The following is an 18,302-nucleotide window of genomic DNA, read 5'->3' on the forward strand; positions in this document are numbered from 1 at the left end:
TCAGATAGCTAGCTGTCTTTTCCAGCACCAGCTCAAGATATTTTGCTGTGTGAGATGCTGTACATGCACCCAGTTCATCAAAAGTCAAAATGCAGAGTACCCACACTCAGCCAAGTTATCTGTGAAGATTCTCAGTCATCCAGGTGAGGTTATCTGGAAGTTGAGTCATGGCAACTGGACTTCTTTCTTGTTAGGTCCCAAATGTACTCATTTTGGACGGAGAAGAGGGGTGCTTTGAGAGAGGGGTCAAGGAGGCCATACAAGTGCATATGGAAAATCCCTCACTCAACAGGGGTGGAGGCGTAAGATACATTCTGTCTCCTATTTATCATGCTGCCCTTTCATCCGGCCCCAGAAAGATTAGGACCACACCAGAAAGATCATTGTTAACTACTGTTACCAACCCATGACAATGGGGTGGAGAAGGCATGCAGAAGTGGGATTATCCCTCACCCCCAGTCTTTGTCCGTCTAATGAGCCTATTCAGACCAGGGGGAAGTGAAACCAATGTGGAGGATATATCAGGGGCCTCCTACCAACTCTCCTCAGACTGAAGAAGCTACTTCTATGAGTAGCGAAATGTTTCAGCCTAACAAGAAATAAGTCCAGTTGCTTTGACTCAACTTCCAGACTCAACCAAGTTATTTCTGCACATGAGACAGAAACTGCACAAACACATCTCCCAATCTGTGCCAGTAAAAATATAATAGTAAACGACTAAGGAATTTATGCCCTGTCAAGACACTTCAGATCTGTTATCTGTACTGCCCTTCTCACTCTGCCTAATGGTAGGGCTAATACTACTTCTGTGCTAACTAGATAGATGGAGGAGCTTGTGCATGCTCTATACCACTGAGTTATGGCAATTCCTCTGTATATAAAAGTCCACCCCATCTCATTGGACTGCAATTGGCAGCATCATTACAATACTATATTCTTACGTATGTCACGAAGTCTTGGAGTTTAATATTTCTTCTGGAACGCATATTGTCTCTGACATGTTTTTGGTATCACCTGGCAGGACAAAGTTCCAAACAGAGTAGTCCTAGAACGAGCTGGAATTCTTAGCATGTATACATTACTGAAACAGCGACGTCTACGTTGGCTCGGGCATGTCATGAGAATGGCTGATGGTCAGATTCCAAAAGATCTCCTGTATGGAGAATTAGTGCAGGGAAAGCGCCCCAGAGGGAAACCACAGCTGCGATACAAGGATATCTGCAAGCGGGATCTGAAAGCCTTAGGAATGGACCTCAACAGATGGGAAACCCTGACATTTGAGCATTCGGCCTGGAGGCAGGCAGTTTGAAGGAGACACCTGCCATTTTGAAGAGACACCTGTCCAGCAGGCCGAGGCAAAGAGGCAGTCCCGAAACTAGCAAAATCAGGGAGCTGGACAGGGGACAGGTATTTGTCTTCAGTGTGGAAGGGATTGTCACTGTCTAATTGGCCTTCTCAGCCACACTAGATACTGTTCCAAGTCCTCCATGCAGAGCACATTACCATAGTCTTTTGAGACTGAAGGATGCCTAATCTAATATTTCTTCTTCATTAGGCGACAACAGCAGTCAGATTAATTTGTCTGCCAATATCTTGGCTTTCTCATATTTTTTTCGGACAGTAGACAGAGCAGCGCATCTCTGTGCCTTGAGCAGGGGGAAAGGCATTTCGCTTACTTGTTGTCTTTTCCCAAGTAACAGTTTATAAGAGCTGAATATATATTTATAATTTATCCTGTTCACAATTCACTCTTCATCTTACAGAAATTTTTATAAGCCAAGATTTGTACTGAAAAGAAAAAAAAATAGTGTTCTCCCATCAAGTTAGCTTTACCCTTTCCTATATTTGCTCTATGGAAATTATGTGATGTGGTTGACAAGCTTCCTTGGAAAGTTCACATCACGGAAACCATTTCCTTCACGGTTTAAGAGTTGTTTTGAATTAGAGATCTGGAAGTGAATGTCTTGAGCTACACAGATTCTTCTGTGCCTATTTGAAGACTCTTAAGATTCTGTTTAGAAGAAGCTGCCGCTTAAGCTTTTTAAAATGAATTTCCACCCCAGGGTTGAATGAGATAGAAAGTCCCCCATTGGCTTATATTGCATAACTTTTTCTGTAATTGTTACACTGAATGGTCCATATTCCAATATCAATACTACTGTAATATTTTTATTGGGCCAATAAAAAGGGCACAATCACGTACACAGGTTTTTAGATCTTCAGCTTTCTCAGCCAAGATATTACAAAAGACAAGTTGAGGAAGGAATGAAGAGTAAATAAGTACAGTGGTGCCTCGCTTGACGAGGATAATTCGTTCCATTGAAATCACTGTTAAGCGAAATCCTCGTCAAGCGAAATGAAAAAGCCTATTGAAATGCATTGAAACCGGTTCAATGCGTTCCAATGGGCTGAAAACTCACGTCCAGTGAAGATCCTCCATAGGGGCGGCCATTTTCGGTGCCTGTAAAACAGGGAATCCGTCCTGAAAACACAGTGGGGAGCCATTTTGCACAGCGGGCGGCCATTTTAGAACTGCTGACCAGCTGTTTCAGAATCATCGTTTAGCAAAAAATCAGTTCCCGAAACAGGGAACCGATCATCGTTAAGTGAATTTTCCCCATGGGAACATCGCTTTGCTATCGCAAAAGCGATCGCAAAAACTTCAGCATCAAGCGGTTTCGTCATTTGACAAGGCAATCATTAAGCAAAGCACCACTATATCTGGCTTTGTGTTGAAGTCTTGGTGTAATGACATAAGGTATAAGGAAGGGTCTGCTGTCAAATGAGGTTCTGTGAGGAGAAGTGATAGTTTTAGTTTTCACTTAGAGCAGTGGTTCCCAACCTTGGGTAACCCATGTGTTCTTGGACTGCAGCCCTCAGAAACCCTGGCTATTGCAGCTAGTGAAGCATTCTGGGAATGCAATTCAGGAACAGCTGGATTACCCAAACTTGAGAGCCATTGACCTAGAGAAAACTCTAGAGGTTCAAAAATGTTTGATCCCCTTTTTGTAAGATATGTAAACTCAGAATTGTCCCAGAGTTCTTTCACACATTTGAAAGGCAATGAATAACCACTGCCATATTATTTGCAAATATATTTAATAAATATATGTAACAAGTTTGCTGTGAGGAAGGGTTACCTCTAGTGTATAATGTGGGATCATAATGCATGCCCAAAGTGTCACCATCATGAAAGCAATGCTCTCCATGAAGAAAACACGCCATCTGCTCACATATTGCTAATGTTTACACAAGTAGCACAATCACGTTACTGGTGGAACTGGCCTTTCAGTGCAAGCTCAATAGGATACTAGCCTAAGTCAAAGCAAATTGAGATGAAAACAGGACATCTTTAAGCAGTAATTAACGTGATTAATACATTTTGTTCTCCACTGATGGTGTCGTATCTGTACTATTTTCAAGTCAATAACGCAAGCTGCATGTCAGTATTCTAGGAGGACTGTCCGGGTTTTTTTTAAAATAGGGAAAATATAGCATTTGCATTTAATAAAGAAATAATAAAGACAGTTGCAAAACTTTCATGGATTTTGGAAGAAGAGTTAGGATGTGGCATTCATTTGGTGGTGTTGTTTTTGGCTGCTTGCTTGTGTTTCTGTTTTTTGGAATCCAGTTCTCTGAATTCTCAAATACTTTTGTAGGCAGAATACTGAAAGTTCCTACCCACACAGATAACTAAACATACTTACATTCTGCACACCTGGCACAGGCCCTATCCTCCAAGTTGTCTCAGGCCTGCTTCCTCTGTGAAAAGGAAACTGCTCTGATGTTTCCCAGGAAGCCTAGGTCTTTGTGGAAGTGTGGTTCTTCCGGGATGCCCCCTATAGAGCCTAATAGGCAGCAAGACTACACCTCCCGCAGAGACCTAGGCCTTCCAAGAAGCACTAGAACAGTTTTTTTTGTTGTGTTGTGTTTTTTTTTTATAGGAAGTAGCCCAAGACGACCTAGATGATAGGCATGTTTCAGGTGAGTGAAATGTAGGTGACTGAAAGTGTGTATCTGTGAGCATGAACACACACCCCTAACAGGTATTGTGATGGTGCTTCTAAGTTATCCTGGCCATTCTGCAAATGCTGCAGCCTGAGTTGTAAGCAGTAATCTTTTTCTTATTCCTGAGGAATAAGAGAGAAACAGCCACAGGTTTGAAGTCTTGCTTCGATGAACAGTGCCCACCATCCCACCATTCAGCAGGATCATATTTTGTCCACATGATATTTGAGGTTGATAGCCATATGAATGGATGGATGGATGGATGGATGGATGGATGAATGAATGAATGAATGAATGAATGAATGTAGCTATTTACAGCAGTGGAGATATAAGATACATATGAAAATATGAAAATATGACTATAAATATTACTTAAGAACTGACAATCGATTATCTGGAATCTTTGAGGTATCACAATATTTCATTATAATGCAATATGTTTCATAATAAAAACATTGAAATGTTGGCAATAAAAACATCTGGCATCAACCCACATTGTGTGGTCCTGCAAGCCCTCACATTCAGTAGTAACATGGTATTTATTCCATACATTGTGCTGTTGAAAATCAAATATCCATTCCTACCACAACCACAAGAAGACTTGTGTTCTAATCTAGAAGACCAAAAAGAAATCATTTCGTCTGCAACATGAGGGTTCATTCGTTTGGTCGTTTAGTCGTGTCCGACGCTTCGTGACCCCATGGACCAGAGCACGCCAGGCCCGCCTATCTTCCACTGCCTCCCGGAGTTGTGTTAAATTCATGTTGGTTGCTTCGCAGACACTGTCCAGCCATCTCATCCTTGGTTGTCCCCTTCTCCTCTTGCCGTCACACTTTCCTAACATCAAGTTTTTTTCCAATGAGTCTTTTCTTCTCATGAGAAGGCCAAAGTACTGGCGCCTCAGCTTCAGGATCTGTCCTTCCAGTGAGCACTCGGGGATGATTTCCTTTAGAAGTGATAGGTTTGTTCTCCTTGCAGTCCAGGGGATTCTCAAGAGCCTCCTCCAGCACCATAATTCAAAGGCATTAATTCTTTGGCGGTCTGCTTTCTTTATGGTCCAGCTCTCACTTCCATGCATCACTACAGGAAAAACCATAGCTTTGACTATTTGGACTTTTGTTGGCAATGTGATGTCTCTGCTTTTTAAAATGCTGTCAAGATTTGTCATCGCTTTCCTTCCAAGAAGCAGGCGTCTTTTAATTTCGTGGCTGCTGTCTCCATCTGCACTGATCATGGAGCCCAGGAAAATAAAATCTGTCACTGTCTTCATGTCTTTCCCTTCTATTTCCCAGGAGGTGATGGGACCAGTGGCCATGATCTTAGTTTTTTTGATGTTGAGTTTCAGACCGTTTTTTGCGCTCTACTCTTTCACTCTCATTACAAGGTTCTTTAATTCCTCCTCACTTTCTGCCATCAGAGTGGTATCATCTGCATATCTCAGGTTGTTGATATTTCTTCCGGCAATCTTAATTCCGGCTTGGTATTCCTCCAGTCCAGCCTTCCGCATGATGTATTCTGCATATAAGTTAAATAAGCTGGGGAACAATATACAGCCTTGTCGTACTCCTTTCCCAATTTTGAACCAATCAGTTGTTCCATGTCCAGTTCTAACTGTTGCTTCCTGTCTCACATATAGGTTTCTCAGGAGGTAGATAAGGTGGTCAGGCACTCCCATTTCTTTAAGAACTTGCCATAGTTTGCTGTGGTCCACACAGTCAAAGGCTTTTGCATAGTCAATGAAGCAGAAGTAGATATCTTTCTGGAACTCTCTGGCTTTCTCCATAATCCAGCGCAAGTTAGCAATTTGGTCTCTAGTTCCTCTGCCTCTTCGGAATCCAGCTTGTACTTCTGGGAGTTCTCGGTCCACATACCGCTGAAGCCTACCTTGCAGGATTTTGAGCATAACCTTGCTAGCGTGTGAAATGAGTGCAATTGTGCGGTAGTTGGAGCATTCTTTGGCACTGCCTTTCTTTGGGATTGGGATGTAGACTGATCTTTTCCAATCCTCTGGCCACTGTTGGGTTTTCCAAACTTGCTGGCATATTGAATGTAGCACCTTAACAGCATCATCTTTCAAGATTTTAAATAGTTAACTGGAATGCCATCACCTCCACTGGCCTTGTTGTTAGCCAGGCTTTCTAAGGCCCACTTGACTTCACTCTCCAGGATGTCTGGCTCAAGGTCAGCAACTACATTGTCTGGGTTGTCCGGGATATCCACATCTTTCTGATATAATTCCTCTGTGTATTCTTGCCACCTCTTCTTGACGTCTTCTGCTTCTGTTAGGTCCCTACTATGAGGGTTCATAGTAGAGCTGAAATTGACTACTTTGCAAGGAAACCAGCTTTGCTTTTCATTACCCTAATGTCTCAGTGTAAAGCTTGACAACCAGTTAATTGTGGCATGTAGTGGAGAAATCCCATTGTCTCTCTTTGCACTTTAAAACTAAATGGATACTGTACAAGTAGTTCCCCTCTTTGCAAACTGAGTATGACAGGCAATAAGATAGCAACATTACATATTCTTGGGCAAGCTTGCGTTGTGTTATTTTATCATGTGTAAGAACAACAGTCCTAATACAGAATCTACTACTGTCCATTTCTTTTCTACTCTAATTGCAAGGCAAAAAAATTGTACTGCTTTGGTACGATTTATGGCAGCTAGTATGATGGAGTAATGCAGTATTCCATATAAACTGTAGTGTTTCTTTGAAAGGAAGACAAAGGAGTGACAGCATTTACCTGGCCACTGGCTCAGTATTAGTTAACAGCTGACTGGACATATAACCTCAGCCTTTTGGACACCAACTATCAGAAAGTCTAGCCAGCATGTCCAGGAATCAGGAATGCTGGGAATTGAAGTTCAAAACATTTGTCAAGCCTTAAGTTGAGAACCACAGACTTAGACTATAAAGCAGTAGCAACAAACCATTTTCAAAAGGAAAAAAAATTCTAAATATTGTTGAGGGCCATAGTGAGTACTAGGCTTCAGATGCACCAAATTAAATGCTCAAGATGTCATCTGTTCTGCTAAACAGCTAATTACTTTTCCAATGTGTGCCAGTTTTTTCAGGCCTGTCTAAAACTTGCACACAGAGGCCATGACTTTTAATACCAGGTGGTTGTAGCTTTCTCCACACAGTAAGTGCAGACTTTAAGCAAACATTCACTTTAAAAGAAGGAGATTATCACCACTGAATAATCTGTGTCAGGGGTCAGGTTATTGGCTAGAATGGATATTATCAGAAGGCTAGTGGAAAACCCCTAGGTTGCTCTTCCAGATTTATTTTGTTCCAAAAGAAGAAAGAAGCTCCTGCAACTCTATCTTCTGTCAGTGATGTGTCTCATGTTAAATAGTCATTTGAACAAAAAGCAACTTTAGCAGCCCATGACACATGCTTTCTTCTGCAGCAAGATTGCTCTTTAACATCACAAATCAGTATTTTCTCTAAACCACTCTAATGGTAGTTCTTTGAATTCTGCTGAGCCCACCCCACTTTCTGCTGTACCTATTTGAGTTTGGCATGGGCTTCTATATTAAAGGAAGGGGAAGGGATGTGTGCTACTACAGTTTCTTGTTCAGTCCTTGACCTGTTCCAGCAAAGATTTGTCTTTCAAGATGCTGCAAACACATGTGTACACAGACAGGGTGGAAGTACATAAGTAATCCCACCGAACATAACAAGATTATGACCCCTAGATCTGTCAGTTGCCTTTGTGTGAGGCACCGGCTTCTTCTGTAGGCTTAAAGAAGGAACATAGGAGAAAGCAAAATGCAGTTTAAATTTTACATGGGACAGAAGAGGAATTGCAAAGTAACACCTTTGTCTGCACTTCATGTAGCATCTCAACTCCATTTTGCTTTGTTGGCAGTCTGAAGGCCTCACACCTGTCCTAATTTTTGAACTATTTGCCTTAGCTCAACTTTTATTCCATCTTTGTGATTAAGAATTCTGGAGAACTTGAGAGGTTATTTTTAGTGGCCTAGTAAAGATAATAGCTGATCACAAACTTAGTTTCTGTGAACAAATTACACGGCCACATTTTATACTTACTTCTGAAAGAAATTCCGCTGCCATGAGAAGAGACTCTTCCATTGGACAGAATCTCAGTGAATACTGTATCACTGCTAGCTTATTACATATGACTACCAATTTGGTTATAACAGTGGTGCCTCGCTTGATGACGTTAATTCGTTCCAGTGCAATCGCTGTAGAGCGAAAACGTTGTCAAACAGAATTTTTAAAAAACCATTGAAATGCATTGAAAACCGTTCAGTACGTTCCAATGGGCTGAATACCTGCTCGTCCAGTAAAGATTCTCTATACGGTGGCCATTTTCGGTGCCTGTAAAGCGAGGAATCCATCCTAGAAAACAGCGGGGGGCCATTTTCTTCAGCCGACGGCCATTTTGAAACCCAACAATCAGCTGTTTGCTGATTGTTGTAAAACGAAAATCAATTAGTGAACCAGGGACCGATCATCGCAGAGCAAAAAAACCCCATTTATAACATTGTTTTGCGATCGCAAAAACGTCAACGTAAAGCAGATTCATCATAGAGCGGGGTAATCATCCAGCAGGGCACGACTGGAATAGGCTTTTACCTTAGTGTGATAGCAGGATTTATTCTGTTTTGCTGATGTAAAGACAAAGGGTTTGGCTCATGTTTTTCTGCTCCGAGTCTACAAAAGACAGTTGTGCCTTGATGTGAGGAGGCTACTTTCTGTGCCTGTGATGAAGTATCTCTTATCACCCGTTGGAGATAACCTCAGCAAGTGCTGAAGCTGGTCAGCCAGCGCAGGATAGGGGAGAAAACCCGTGATGAGAATAACCTAGAAGAGAAGGTGGGGGCAGGCCCCTGCCAATAACTAGGGAAGATAAAGCTGGAAGAGGTGCAGGCTGGAGGAGGTTGAGAGGAAAAGGCAGTGTTGGAACTACAGAGGAGGACATGGGAATAGATATTGGGGAATTGAAGGAGGGGGTTTGGGGTGACACCTGAGCTGGTCCTCTTCACCAAGGCTGTCTGTGATTACACATACTTGGAGGACTTTTGGACGGGGATCCTGGTGCAGTTCTACCTATTCCAAGGAAGGGGCCACGTTCAAAGCTTAAATTAGGTCCCGTGTCAGCTGTTGCCATGCCCAAGCTGCCACCAGAGACCTCCAAGACCCACTGGACAGTCAACACCCACTCTAGCCCAAAAGAGGTACAAGCGATGTCAATGCCTCAATGGAGCATCAGTGGTGCTTACAGGAGGGGGCAGTAAATCCCATGGAATAATGCCAGCTTGACCATATACTGTAGGCCCTACCTGAAGAGTGCAAGTTGACAGGGACAATTACAGAGATCCTATATGTGCCAGCCCCAGTGGAGGCAACTGGTGGTCCCAATGACACAAGACTGTCTGGAGGGGCCAGTGACTGGAACTCAGCCTCCCAGTGAATGGACAGGCAGGGAGGGATTGCTATTGATATCATTGGAGCTGTACCACCTACCCAAAAGTAAATAAAAGCAACTTCATCTCATTTTCTCAGTCTGGAGCCTATGCATATAATGTCCAAGGAGTTTTGCTCAATACCCTGGCACTTGGTGGGGGCAGCAGCGCTTATACCTGCCCAAATGCATGTAGTAGTTCCATGGAAGGGTAGCTGCAAAATGATACTACTATTGTCTTCTCTGTCTCATGTGGAATCCGAACTCCATTTTACTTTGTTGGCAGTCTGGTTTCATGAGCCATAGGCAGCCTATCTGGCCAATTTCTGAACGATTAGCTTTAATCAGAGTTTTTACACCATCTTTAGCTGAAGAACAGTTTTGGAGAACAAAAAAAAGCTCATCTTGTTTCTAACTTTTTCTTGAGTCAATAAAGTTATTGCCCAACTCAAACCTTTGTTTCTGTGAATGGATCACAGAGCTGTCTTTGCCATTTGGGATTGTGGAATTAAAGGCAGAAGGAAATATTTTTAAAATAGAAAAAAGATGGCAATTAGAAATTACAATATCTATAGAAAGGCTGAGGAGCTAAGGAACAGGAAATGTCAACCAACAAGGCCAGGAAAGATAGGTGACCAGGACTCTGCCAGTCCAGTCTTTGACAGGGAACAATCATTTAAATATTTCAGTAAAATAACTAAAATGCCTCCTGCTCGCCCATCTCTGAACATTACACTCATTCATGACACTAAGAGATTACAAGTGCAGTCCTGTATGCATTTACCTAATAAGTCATACTGAGCTCAATAGGACTTACTTTTGAGTAAATGCACTTGGAGTTAGACTGCAAAGCACTGAATCTGGTAAGGAGATAAAAAAGTGCTGAACATGGACTTTATTTTTCTGTTTGCATCATGATATGAAGAGAAAGCAGCTTTTAAATCACTTTATTGCCAGCCGCTTATCAAAAAGGCGAGTTATATTGCTATACAAAGCACTTTAATTGTCTACAATTGTAGTGTTGCAAGGTGCGGTGGTGTCTGAAACTTGTAGCAACAAAACTTCCTTTTGTCATAAAGGTCATAGAATGGGTTCATTATGAGTGACTGTAGCCCTTTTTTTAAAAAAAAGCAGAACTCTCATTAGATGTATAGATTTCCTGGTATTCTCTAACATTGGGTTCTGTGTTCTCTTGAGGATTTGCATACTGTTCCTTAAAGCTAAGGACTTTGCCCCTGTTTATCCAAGTTATTGTTAAAGGTTTTCATACCATGAGGAACTTGCAGGCTGAAGCCAAAAAGGAAGAAATGACTTCAAGAATACATGCGCATTTGTTAACATTTTGACAGTCTTCTGCACCCATGCCACCTGATGGCCATTTATGAAGCAGTAAATTGCTCTGTATAGAGTCAATGCTTGGAAAAGCTACTTGGCCAGTGTGTGTTCTGCCTGAAATCTAGGAGCTGTAAAACCAAAATGTTCTCTCACTTCTGATCATCTGTAGCTCTGTCCAATGATTATCCTAAAGTAATACAGCAGTTATGGTTGTTGTACCCTGTTTTCTCAAAAATACAACCTGTCCTGAAAATAAGCCCTAGTATGATTTTTCAGGATGCTCGTAATATAAGCCCTACCCCAAAAATAAGCCCCAGTTAAGTGAAATCCCACCTTCCACCATTGTGCAACATTGTGCATCAACTGGAAGAAGATGGCATGACTGTAAAATAAAACATCCCTTGAAAATACAGTGGGGGCTTGACTTGAGAACTTAATCCATATTGGAAGGCGGTTCTCAAGTCAAAAGGTTCGCAGGTCAAATCTGCATTTCCCATAGGAATGCATTGAAAACCATTTGATCCGTATCTGCTCTTTTCCATCCATAGAAACTAATGGGAAGCTGCTATTCCGCCTTCGACCACTAGAGGGGGATATTTTGTTTCTTTTTTTTCTTAGGTCAAGAAAGGTTCAAGGAGGGCAGGGAAAATACAGTCCAGGCAGTACAGTACCAGGCAGTCTGAAGACTGTCTCCCAATCCACTCTCTAAACGCTGGGAGGAGTGAGGAAGCAGACAGGCACCCTTTTCATTGGCCAACAGTTAATTGAAAGTTCAAATTTTGCACTTTCCCTGCCTCCCACATGGGTTTTTTTCAGTTCTTAACTCAAATCTAAGTACTTAAGTCAAGTCAATATTTTCCTATGAGAGCGGTTCTTAAGTCAAAATGTTCTTAACTCGAGCCGTTCTTAAGTCAAGACCCCACTGTAAGCCCTAATGCCTTTTTGGAGCAAAAATTAATATAAGACACTGTCTTATATTAAAGAGGAAGGGGAAACACAGTAGGTGGGTCACGTTTGGCCATGTTCTGAAGGTTTTTCTTCCTAACATTTCACCAGTCTCTGGCCGGCATCTTCAGAGGACAGGAGTTAGAATTCTGTCTGTATTCTGGTGTAGTGTGTGGGATAGTTTAGTATTTATAGCTGTGGGATCAGCTTTTTGTCTTTTTCAGGAGATTGGGTGATTATGGTGATCAGGGTGTTTTTTGTTATGGGTGTATTGTTATGGTAAGGGAGGGAGATGATCTGTCACTGTGATTGATGGGTGTCATTAGCTAGTCTTTTATGTGCAGTGATCACCAGTCCTTGTGGCTGGGTAGAGTTCGTTGACCTTTTGCAAGCTGTATTTTTCAGTGCTGGGAGCCAGGCTTTGTTGAGTTTTAGACTTTCTTCTTTTTTGTTGAAGCTCTCCTGGTGTTTGTGGATTTCAGTGGCTTCCCTGTGTAGTCTAACATGATGATTGCTGGTGTTATCCAGTACTTCTGTGTTTTGAAATAGAATTCCATGTCCAGCTTGTTTCAGGGCATGTTCAGCCACTGCCGGTTTTTCCAGTTGTTTTAGTCTGCAGTGTCTCTTATGTTCTTTGATTCTGGTGTGGATGCTGCGTTTTGTGGTCCCAATATATACCTGGCCACAACTGCAAGGTATCCGGTATACTCCTGCAGTGGTGAGGGGATCCCTTTTGTCCTTTGCTGACTGTAACATTTGCTGTATTTTTGTCGTGGGCTTGAATACTATTTGTAGGTTGTGTTTTTTCCAAAGTTTCCCGATGTGGTCCGTGACCCCTTTGATGTATGGCAGAAATACTTTATTTGTGGGTAGCTGTTTTTCTTCTTCAGTTTGGTGTTCTTTTCTCGGTTTAATGGCTCTTGTGATTTTATTCTTGGAATAGCCAAGAATGAATGGGCCCTACAGGCAAATAGCTATTCTAAGAGTACAACAAATGTTGTTGAAAAACCTACAACCATCGGATCCTGTCCGTGAAAGCCTTCGAGAATACATTAATACATCAACACTCAAATAAGGAATGTAATATGCTGAGTAGCTCTATTTCTAATGTCATACGCCATTTATCTCTCTCCAGTATCTGCAGTTTGCCCACAGAAGAGATCTTAGCATGTATACTTGAGTATGCAGGGGCTTTGGATGAGTTGGAATTCTTTTCTATCAGAGTTCCAGCTTGTTTGAAATCTATCTTATCGTTTCCATGAAGGCTCTGTCCCTACAAAGATTTGCACTATATGTGCAGATGATAGGGGAAGGAGCTATAGTAGAGTGCTTACACAATATCAGGGAATGCTGCGCAGAATCACATTTCTTAATAAAAGACTGGATAGGGCTGAAATTATCTTGCCAATATTGATGAAAATCTGGTCAGAACTCATGTAAGACAAGAGATGGAGGATAACAGAGGTGACACTAACACCAACAGGCACAATCTAGTTTCTTTACCACTTTGTAGGTGCTGTCATCTGTTGTCCTGCTGGTATAACTTGATGAGTTTCCATTGGATTTTGAATTAACAGCTTCCTCTTTCTTAGCCCTTTTTTGCAGCTAGATTCTTCCACTGCAGTTGCCGTTTGAAGGAAATGAATGTGATATCAGTATGTAAGCATGAATGCTTTGTTAGAAAAATTCCAGACCAGAAAAACTATGTGCCAAAAAGATACGTTTGTTGTACCCCGCTGTAGACCACATATGAGATAAATTCATAGAGGATTGATAGCTCCATCTGCAATAAGAGAGAAGAAAAGCAATCCCACCCCCACGTTCACAGGCAGTATGCTTGGAAATGAACAGAAGAAAGGTGTCACGTTTATGTCTTGTCTTGTGAATTTCCAAAAGGGCTGGCTCTACCATGAGGCAGAGTCAGGTCGTTGCCTCAAGCAACAGATGCTGGGTGTTGGGCTTATAGTGTTGGTGGAGATTGCTGGATGCCGTGCCTTCTGCTCCCAAGCCGGTCTGGTTTCTTCAGATGTGGTGAGGGATGATCTAAACTAGTGACCATCGCCACATTCAACAGAGGCAAATTACATAGTTTAGCTATGTGCTGTTTTTTTATATATATTTACGTACTTAGTCACATGCTTATAGTTGAAACCGTGTCTCTGTTGAAAGTTCAGTTATGCTTATGTCAAAGCTTTTCACGGCTTTCTGATTTTTAGATGATATATATGTATTCATTAATGTCTAAATCCAGGTGTAACCATTTGAGTAATAAGTCAACCAAGCAGTTCCAAATGATTACCTATAATGATCACAAATGTATAGTCCATTATTTACCAACTTCTGAAGGGACTGAATTATATTTCTATGAGATCTGGGAATTTCCCATCCTTGCTGAAATTATCTCGCTTGTTTGAAGGTAATCCTACAAAGCTTATGTAAACAATTATTTTATCAAACCTTTTTTTAGTGGTAGCTGTTAAACGCTATCTATCTTGCAAAAGGATGTTAAAAAGAGAAGCAGGTTGGGCAGTTGGTGCTGAAATTGTAAATATAGCCTTTTGAAGTGTAACTGGAGATCCCTTTTCTTTTTCACCAGAGAGCTGAAAGCAGTTTTGTGTGTGTGCTTGTGTGGTGTCTGATAAACTGGTATTTCAAGTTTTTGTTGTGTTTCAAAAACTTGTTTGACCAAAGGCACCACAGAAACAAAACAAAACAAACATTTATGTACATTTCTGGGAAGCACTATTTCAGCTCCCTTGGTTATTTCAGCTCTCTTATTATCAGCCCTTGCGAAGTTACTTTTAAAAGTAATTTCTTTTTGCTTGGTATTTCGTTTTTAAAAAATGATTCGTTATAAGTACCTGTTGTAGTGTTAGAAAATTATTGGTTGCATTAAGTGTTCCTCTTTTTTGTTACTGTTTCACTACCTGTTTTTCAAAAGTATTAGGATTATGCAATGGCACAGACTTCTAAAAATCCTGTCAGAATGTTTCTAAAGTTACCTTTTAAATGCCGTTTAAAATGCCTAGAAACTGGCGGTTGTTATATAAATAAGGTAATTTCATTTCCACATGTTAATATTACTTTTGAGTATAATTTCATTGTCCCCTTATTAAGAAAAAGAAGGGGGAGTTTCAGTATATTATGGCCTGAAACAGATATCAGAGAGATGACCCATGAATGGAAAAAAGACATTTATGTTATGTGTAGCTCTAAAAACTGAAATATTTCTTGGGCTCTCATTTAGGAGTGCTTCTAAATTTTACAGAGAATCATCCTGCCTTGTTCATGAAATTTTACAAGAGTAAAGAAGGATTCAGAGCTGTCTTCCATGTTTAAACCTCCTGTGCTTTTCCTGTCACATATTCTGTCAGGAGAGAAGGGCCCAAAAGCTAGGAGCTGTCTATTTGGAAGTGCCATAAGTTAGACTGCAACAGTACATAGCAGGAGGAAGAAGGTGACTTAATGGGAGAAAATGGTCAGAGATATTAATCCACCTATATTTTGCTTCCATCCTGTTAGAAGAAAGATAGAACATTTTGTTTCAATTGAGCTAGGAATGTTTCTGCAGAAAGAGTTCCTAGCACTTCTGATCTAAAACCAATGTTTAGCAATTCCATATTTTCTTTCCAAATGGGTTTTATCATTATAATTTTTTAAAAAAGTGATGGGAAAACATAAGGAAGGGGGCAGGAGGAACACAATTCCTGTAAAATTCCAGGAGTGAATGAATGAGGCAGGATGATTGCATCATAAAAGCCTAATCCATAAATATCTTTGATATATGGCATATTTATATTGCAACAGCCCCAAGGCATGCACCTGCAGTCAGAGTCGGATCTGTATTTGGCCATGAAAATTTTGTCTCCTTGAAACATTTCTTAATTTACAGGTTTTCAATTGTGATGTCAGTATTTCTCTTTTCTCCTGTCCTACAGATATCCTTACAAGTCACTCCTCCTTGTAAAAGTGATCAGCACTATGAATATGCTGGGCGATGCTGCACCAAATGTGAACCAGGTAAACATGTTAGGACATTCTTATTCACAAATCAAAATCTAATTTTTTAATTAAATGTTTTTTTAAAAGTCATCTGTTCTCTCCTCCTCCACCACTTCCTTATTGCATTGCTACTTTTGATGAATTTTGAGGTTGAAATAAGGTAAAGACGTAATGAAGTCTCATCAGCATGTTTTTAAGTCTCTGTGGTACCATAGAGAAATCCCAGGGCAATGTCATCACAAAGGACACAGCCCACATAACTTGCTGCCATTTTTTAAAACTAGAAAATACTAAGATTGTGAAAAAGAAATGGGTTTATGATAGACAGATAGAAAAGGTGGCAGCTAAAAGATATATTGAAAGTTGAACAAAAAAGGCTGGAGAGAGGTTGTGATGTGAAAGAGGTAATAGTTTGAGAAAGGAGGAGGAGGAGAGGAATTTGGGATGTCCATCTACTAAGCTAAGGATGACTCATCAGTGAAGGCCACACATACAACAGAAGCAAGATTTGTATAAAGCATATAGGCTTTACATTTTGCTTTCTAGTACCATGGTACAGTGGTGCCTCGCACAACGAGCGCCTCGTAGAGCGATGAATTCGCTCTACGAGGACGCTTTTGCGATCGCTACTGCGATCGCACAGCAATGGCCCCAATGGGCGAAAATCGCAGAGCGAAGGTCGGTAAGCGGTTCGCTTACCGACCTTCGCTTTGCGACCCGCCGATCAGCTGTTCTGCGGCTTCAAAATGGCCGCCGGAACAGCCGAAAGGGCCGGGTGCAGCATTTTCGCGCCCTTGGTAAGCAAGTGGAGGGCGCGAAAACGCTGCTGGAACAGCCGAAATGGCTGCACGCAGCGTTTTCGCGCTCTCCCCTTGCTTACCAAGGGCGCGAAAACGCTGCGCCCGGCCCTTTCGGCTGTTCCGGCGGCCATTTTGAAGCCGCGGAACAGCTGATCGCAGCCATTTTCGTGCCCTCGTTCAGCGAGGGGAGGGCGCGAAAATGGCTGCCGGACCCCAGAAGCATCGCTGAACGGTGAGTTTTCAGCCGATTTGGAATGCATTAAACTATGTTTAATGCGTTCCAATGGGCTTTCCTGTCCCGCTCAGCGATGTTTCACACAGCGAGGGTTAATCCGTGACGGATTAACCTCGCTGTGCGAGGCACCACTGTATATCTGTAGATCCACATGTGCTAAGGCTGCACGACATGGACAATGTGTGGTCCTCTGGGCATGGTTGGACTCCACTTCTTATAGACAGACATAGGATTGTGCTTCATGTCTTAACAGCCAGAAGACAGAGAAGGATCCAATTCAAACCTCTGTGACAGAAACTTAATAATAATCTTAGAGCTGCAGAGCTGGAAGGGACCTTATGGATCATCGAGTCTAGCCCCTGTCAAGGAGGCACAGTAAGGAATCACACATCCAGGCTCTGACTCAGATGCCTAAACCACTGAGCTATCTAGCAGTTCTTACTAGATGGTCTTAAGACCTGTCCACCCAGGCCCTTTTCATACAGGCTGGTGTGGTGTAAACATTGGCTGGGTTTGGGGAGGGAGGAGTCATAAGCCATTTGATGCAATCCTCACATTCAAATGGCAAATCTATTTCAGCCACACTCTGGCTCCTTCCTGCTTTATAATCTGCACCTCACACAGAGCCAACCTCCCTCCCACACACCTCTCTCTCTCTCTCTCTCTCTCTCTCTCTCACACACACACACACACACACACACACACACACACACAAACACACACACACACACACACACACAGAAAGAGAGAGAGAGAGAGAGAGAGAGAGAATGATTTGATTTGCCTTTAGCGGGCAGGAGAAGAAAAGAGCTTCACCTCCTCCACCCTGACATGAAGACAGCAATGTAACTCTTCTCACAGTGAGAATTTACAGGAAACACTCCTAATTTCATCCTACCAGCAGCCTGGCTGCCACCAGTCTGTCAGAGCTGGGGTGTGTGTGTGTGGAATGCCTCTTCCTGCATTGGTTCACTCCCTGAGTGAAAACCATGCATCCACATGCAAGGATCAACCACACGAAACCCAAGCGAGCCTGTTTAGCCTGATCAAGGCTTCTTCCGTTTAATGGAAAGCTTCCCATTTCTCGAGATCGTTCAGCAGCTTAAGCAAGCATGGAGGAAGAAGCCAGTTAATGATCTTGAGAAATTTTCCTTGACATTCATCTTTGGAGGAGAAGGGAGGAATGATTTTGCACTTCTTTCTAATTGTTGCATATTGTTATAGGACTTTTATATAAAAAAAAGAAGCCCTTTCAAAGGATGACTGATGCATTAGCAAGAATTAAAAAGAAATGCAAAATTTTATCATATCCTCTTGCCCTCTTTAACAGGCTTCTTCAAAGGGACAGCCAGCCAGTCATTTTGGTTCAGTCCCAGCAATCGGACATGCTGGAACTGAACCAAATTGGAATGGTCCTACCTGTACTTTAAGAAGAGTAGCCACTGAGAGGGAGCCAGGATAGTACAGGTAAGAGCACTCTGGGGTGGGCTGGCATACACTGGCACATACATTGTGTGATTGCTGGAAAAGAAGGAAACCAGTCCA

The 18,302-nt window shown here is 41.9% G+C and overlaps 1 protein-coding gene across 2 annotated transcripts in view; it reads left to right on the plus strand.

Moving 5' to 3' along the window:
- Positions 1-18,302, plus strand: part of TNFRSF11A (TNF receptor superfamily member 11a) — a 48,655-nt gene that overhangs the window by 10,096 nt on the left and 20,257 nt on the right. For both annotated transcript variants that reach the window (XM_020786656.3, XM_072998532.2), the window contains exon 2: positions 15,659-15,740. In XM_020786656.3, coding sequence (XP_020642315.3) covers positions 15,659-15,740 — 82 coding nt within the window. The remainder of the gene's footprint in view (positions 1-15,658; positions 15,741-18,302) is intronic.

This window comes from Pogona vitticeps, chromosome 4, assembly GCF_051106095.1.
Source record: "Pogona vitticeps strain Pit_001003342236 chromosome 4, PviZW2.1, whole genome shotgun sequence".
NCBI lineage: Eukaryota > Metazoa > Chordata > Lepidosauria > Squamata > Agamidae > Pogona > Pogona vitticeps.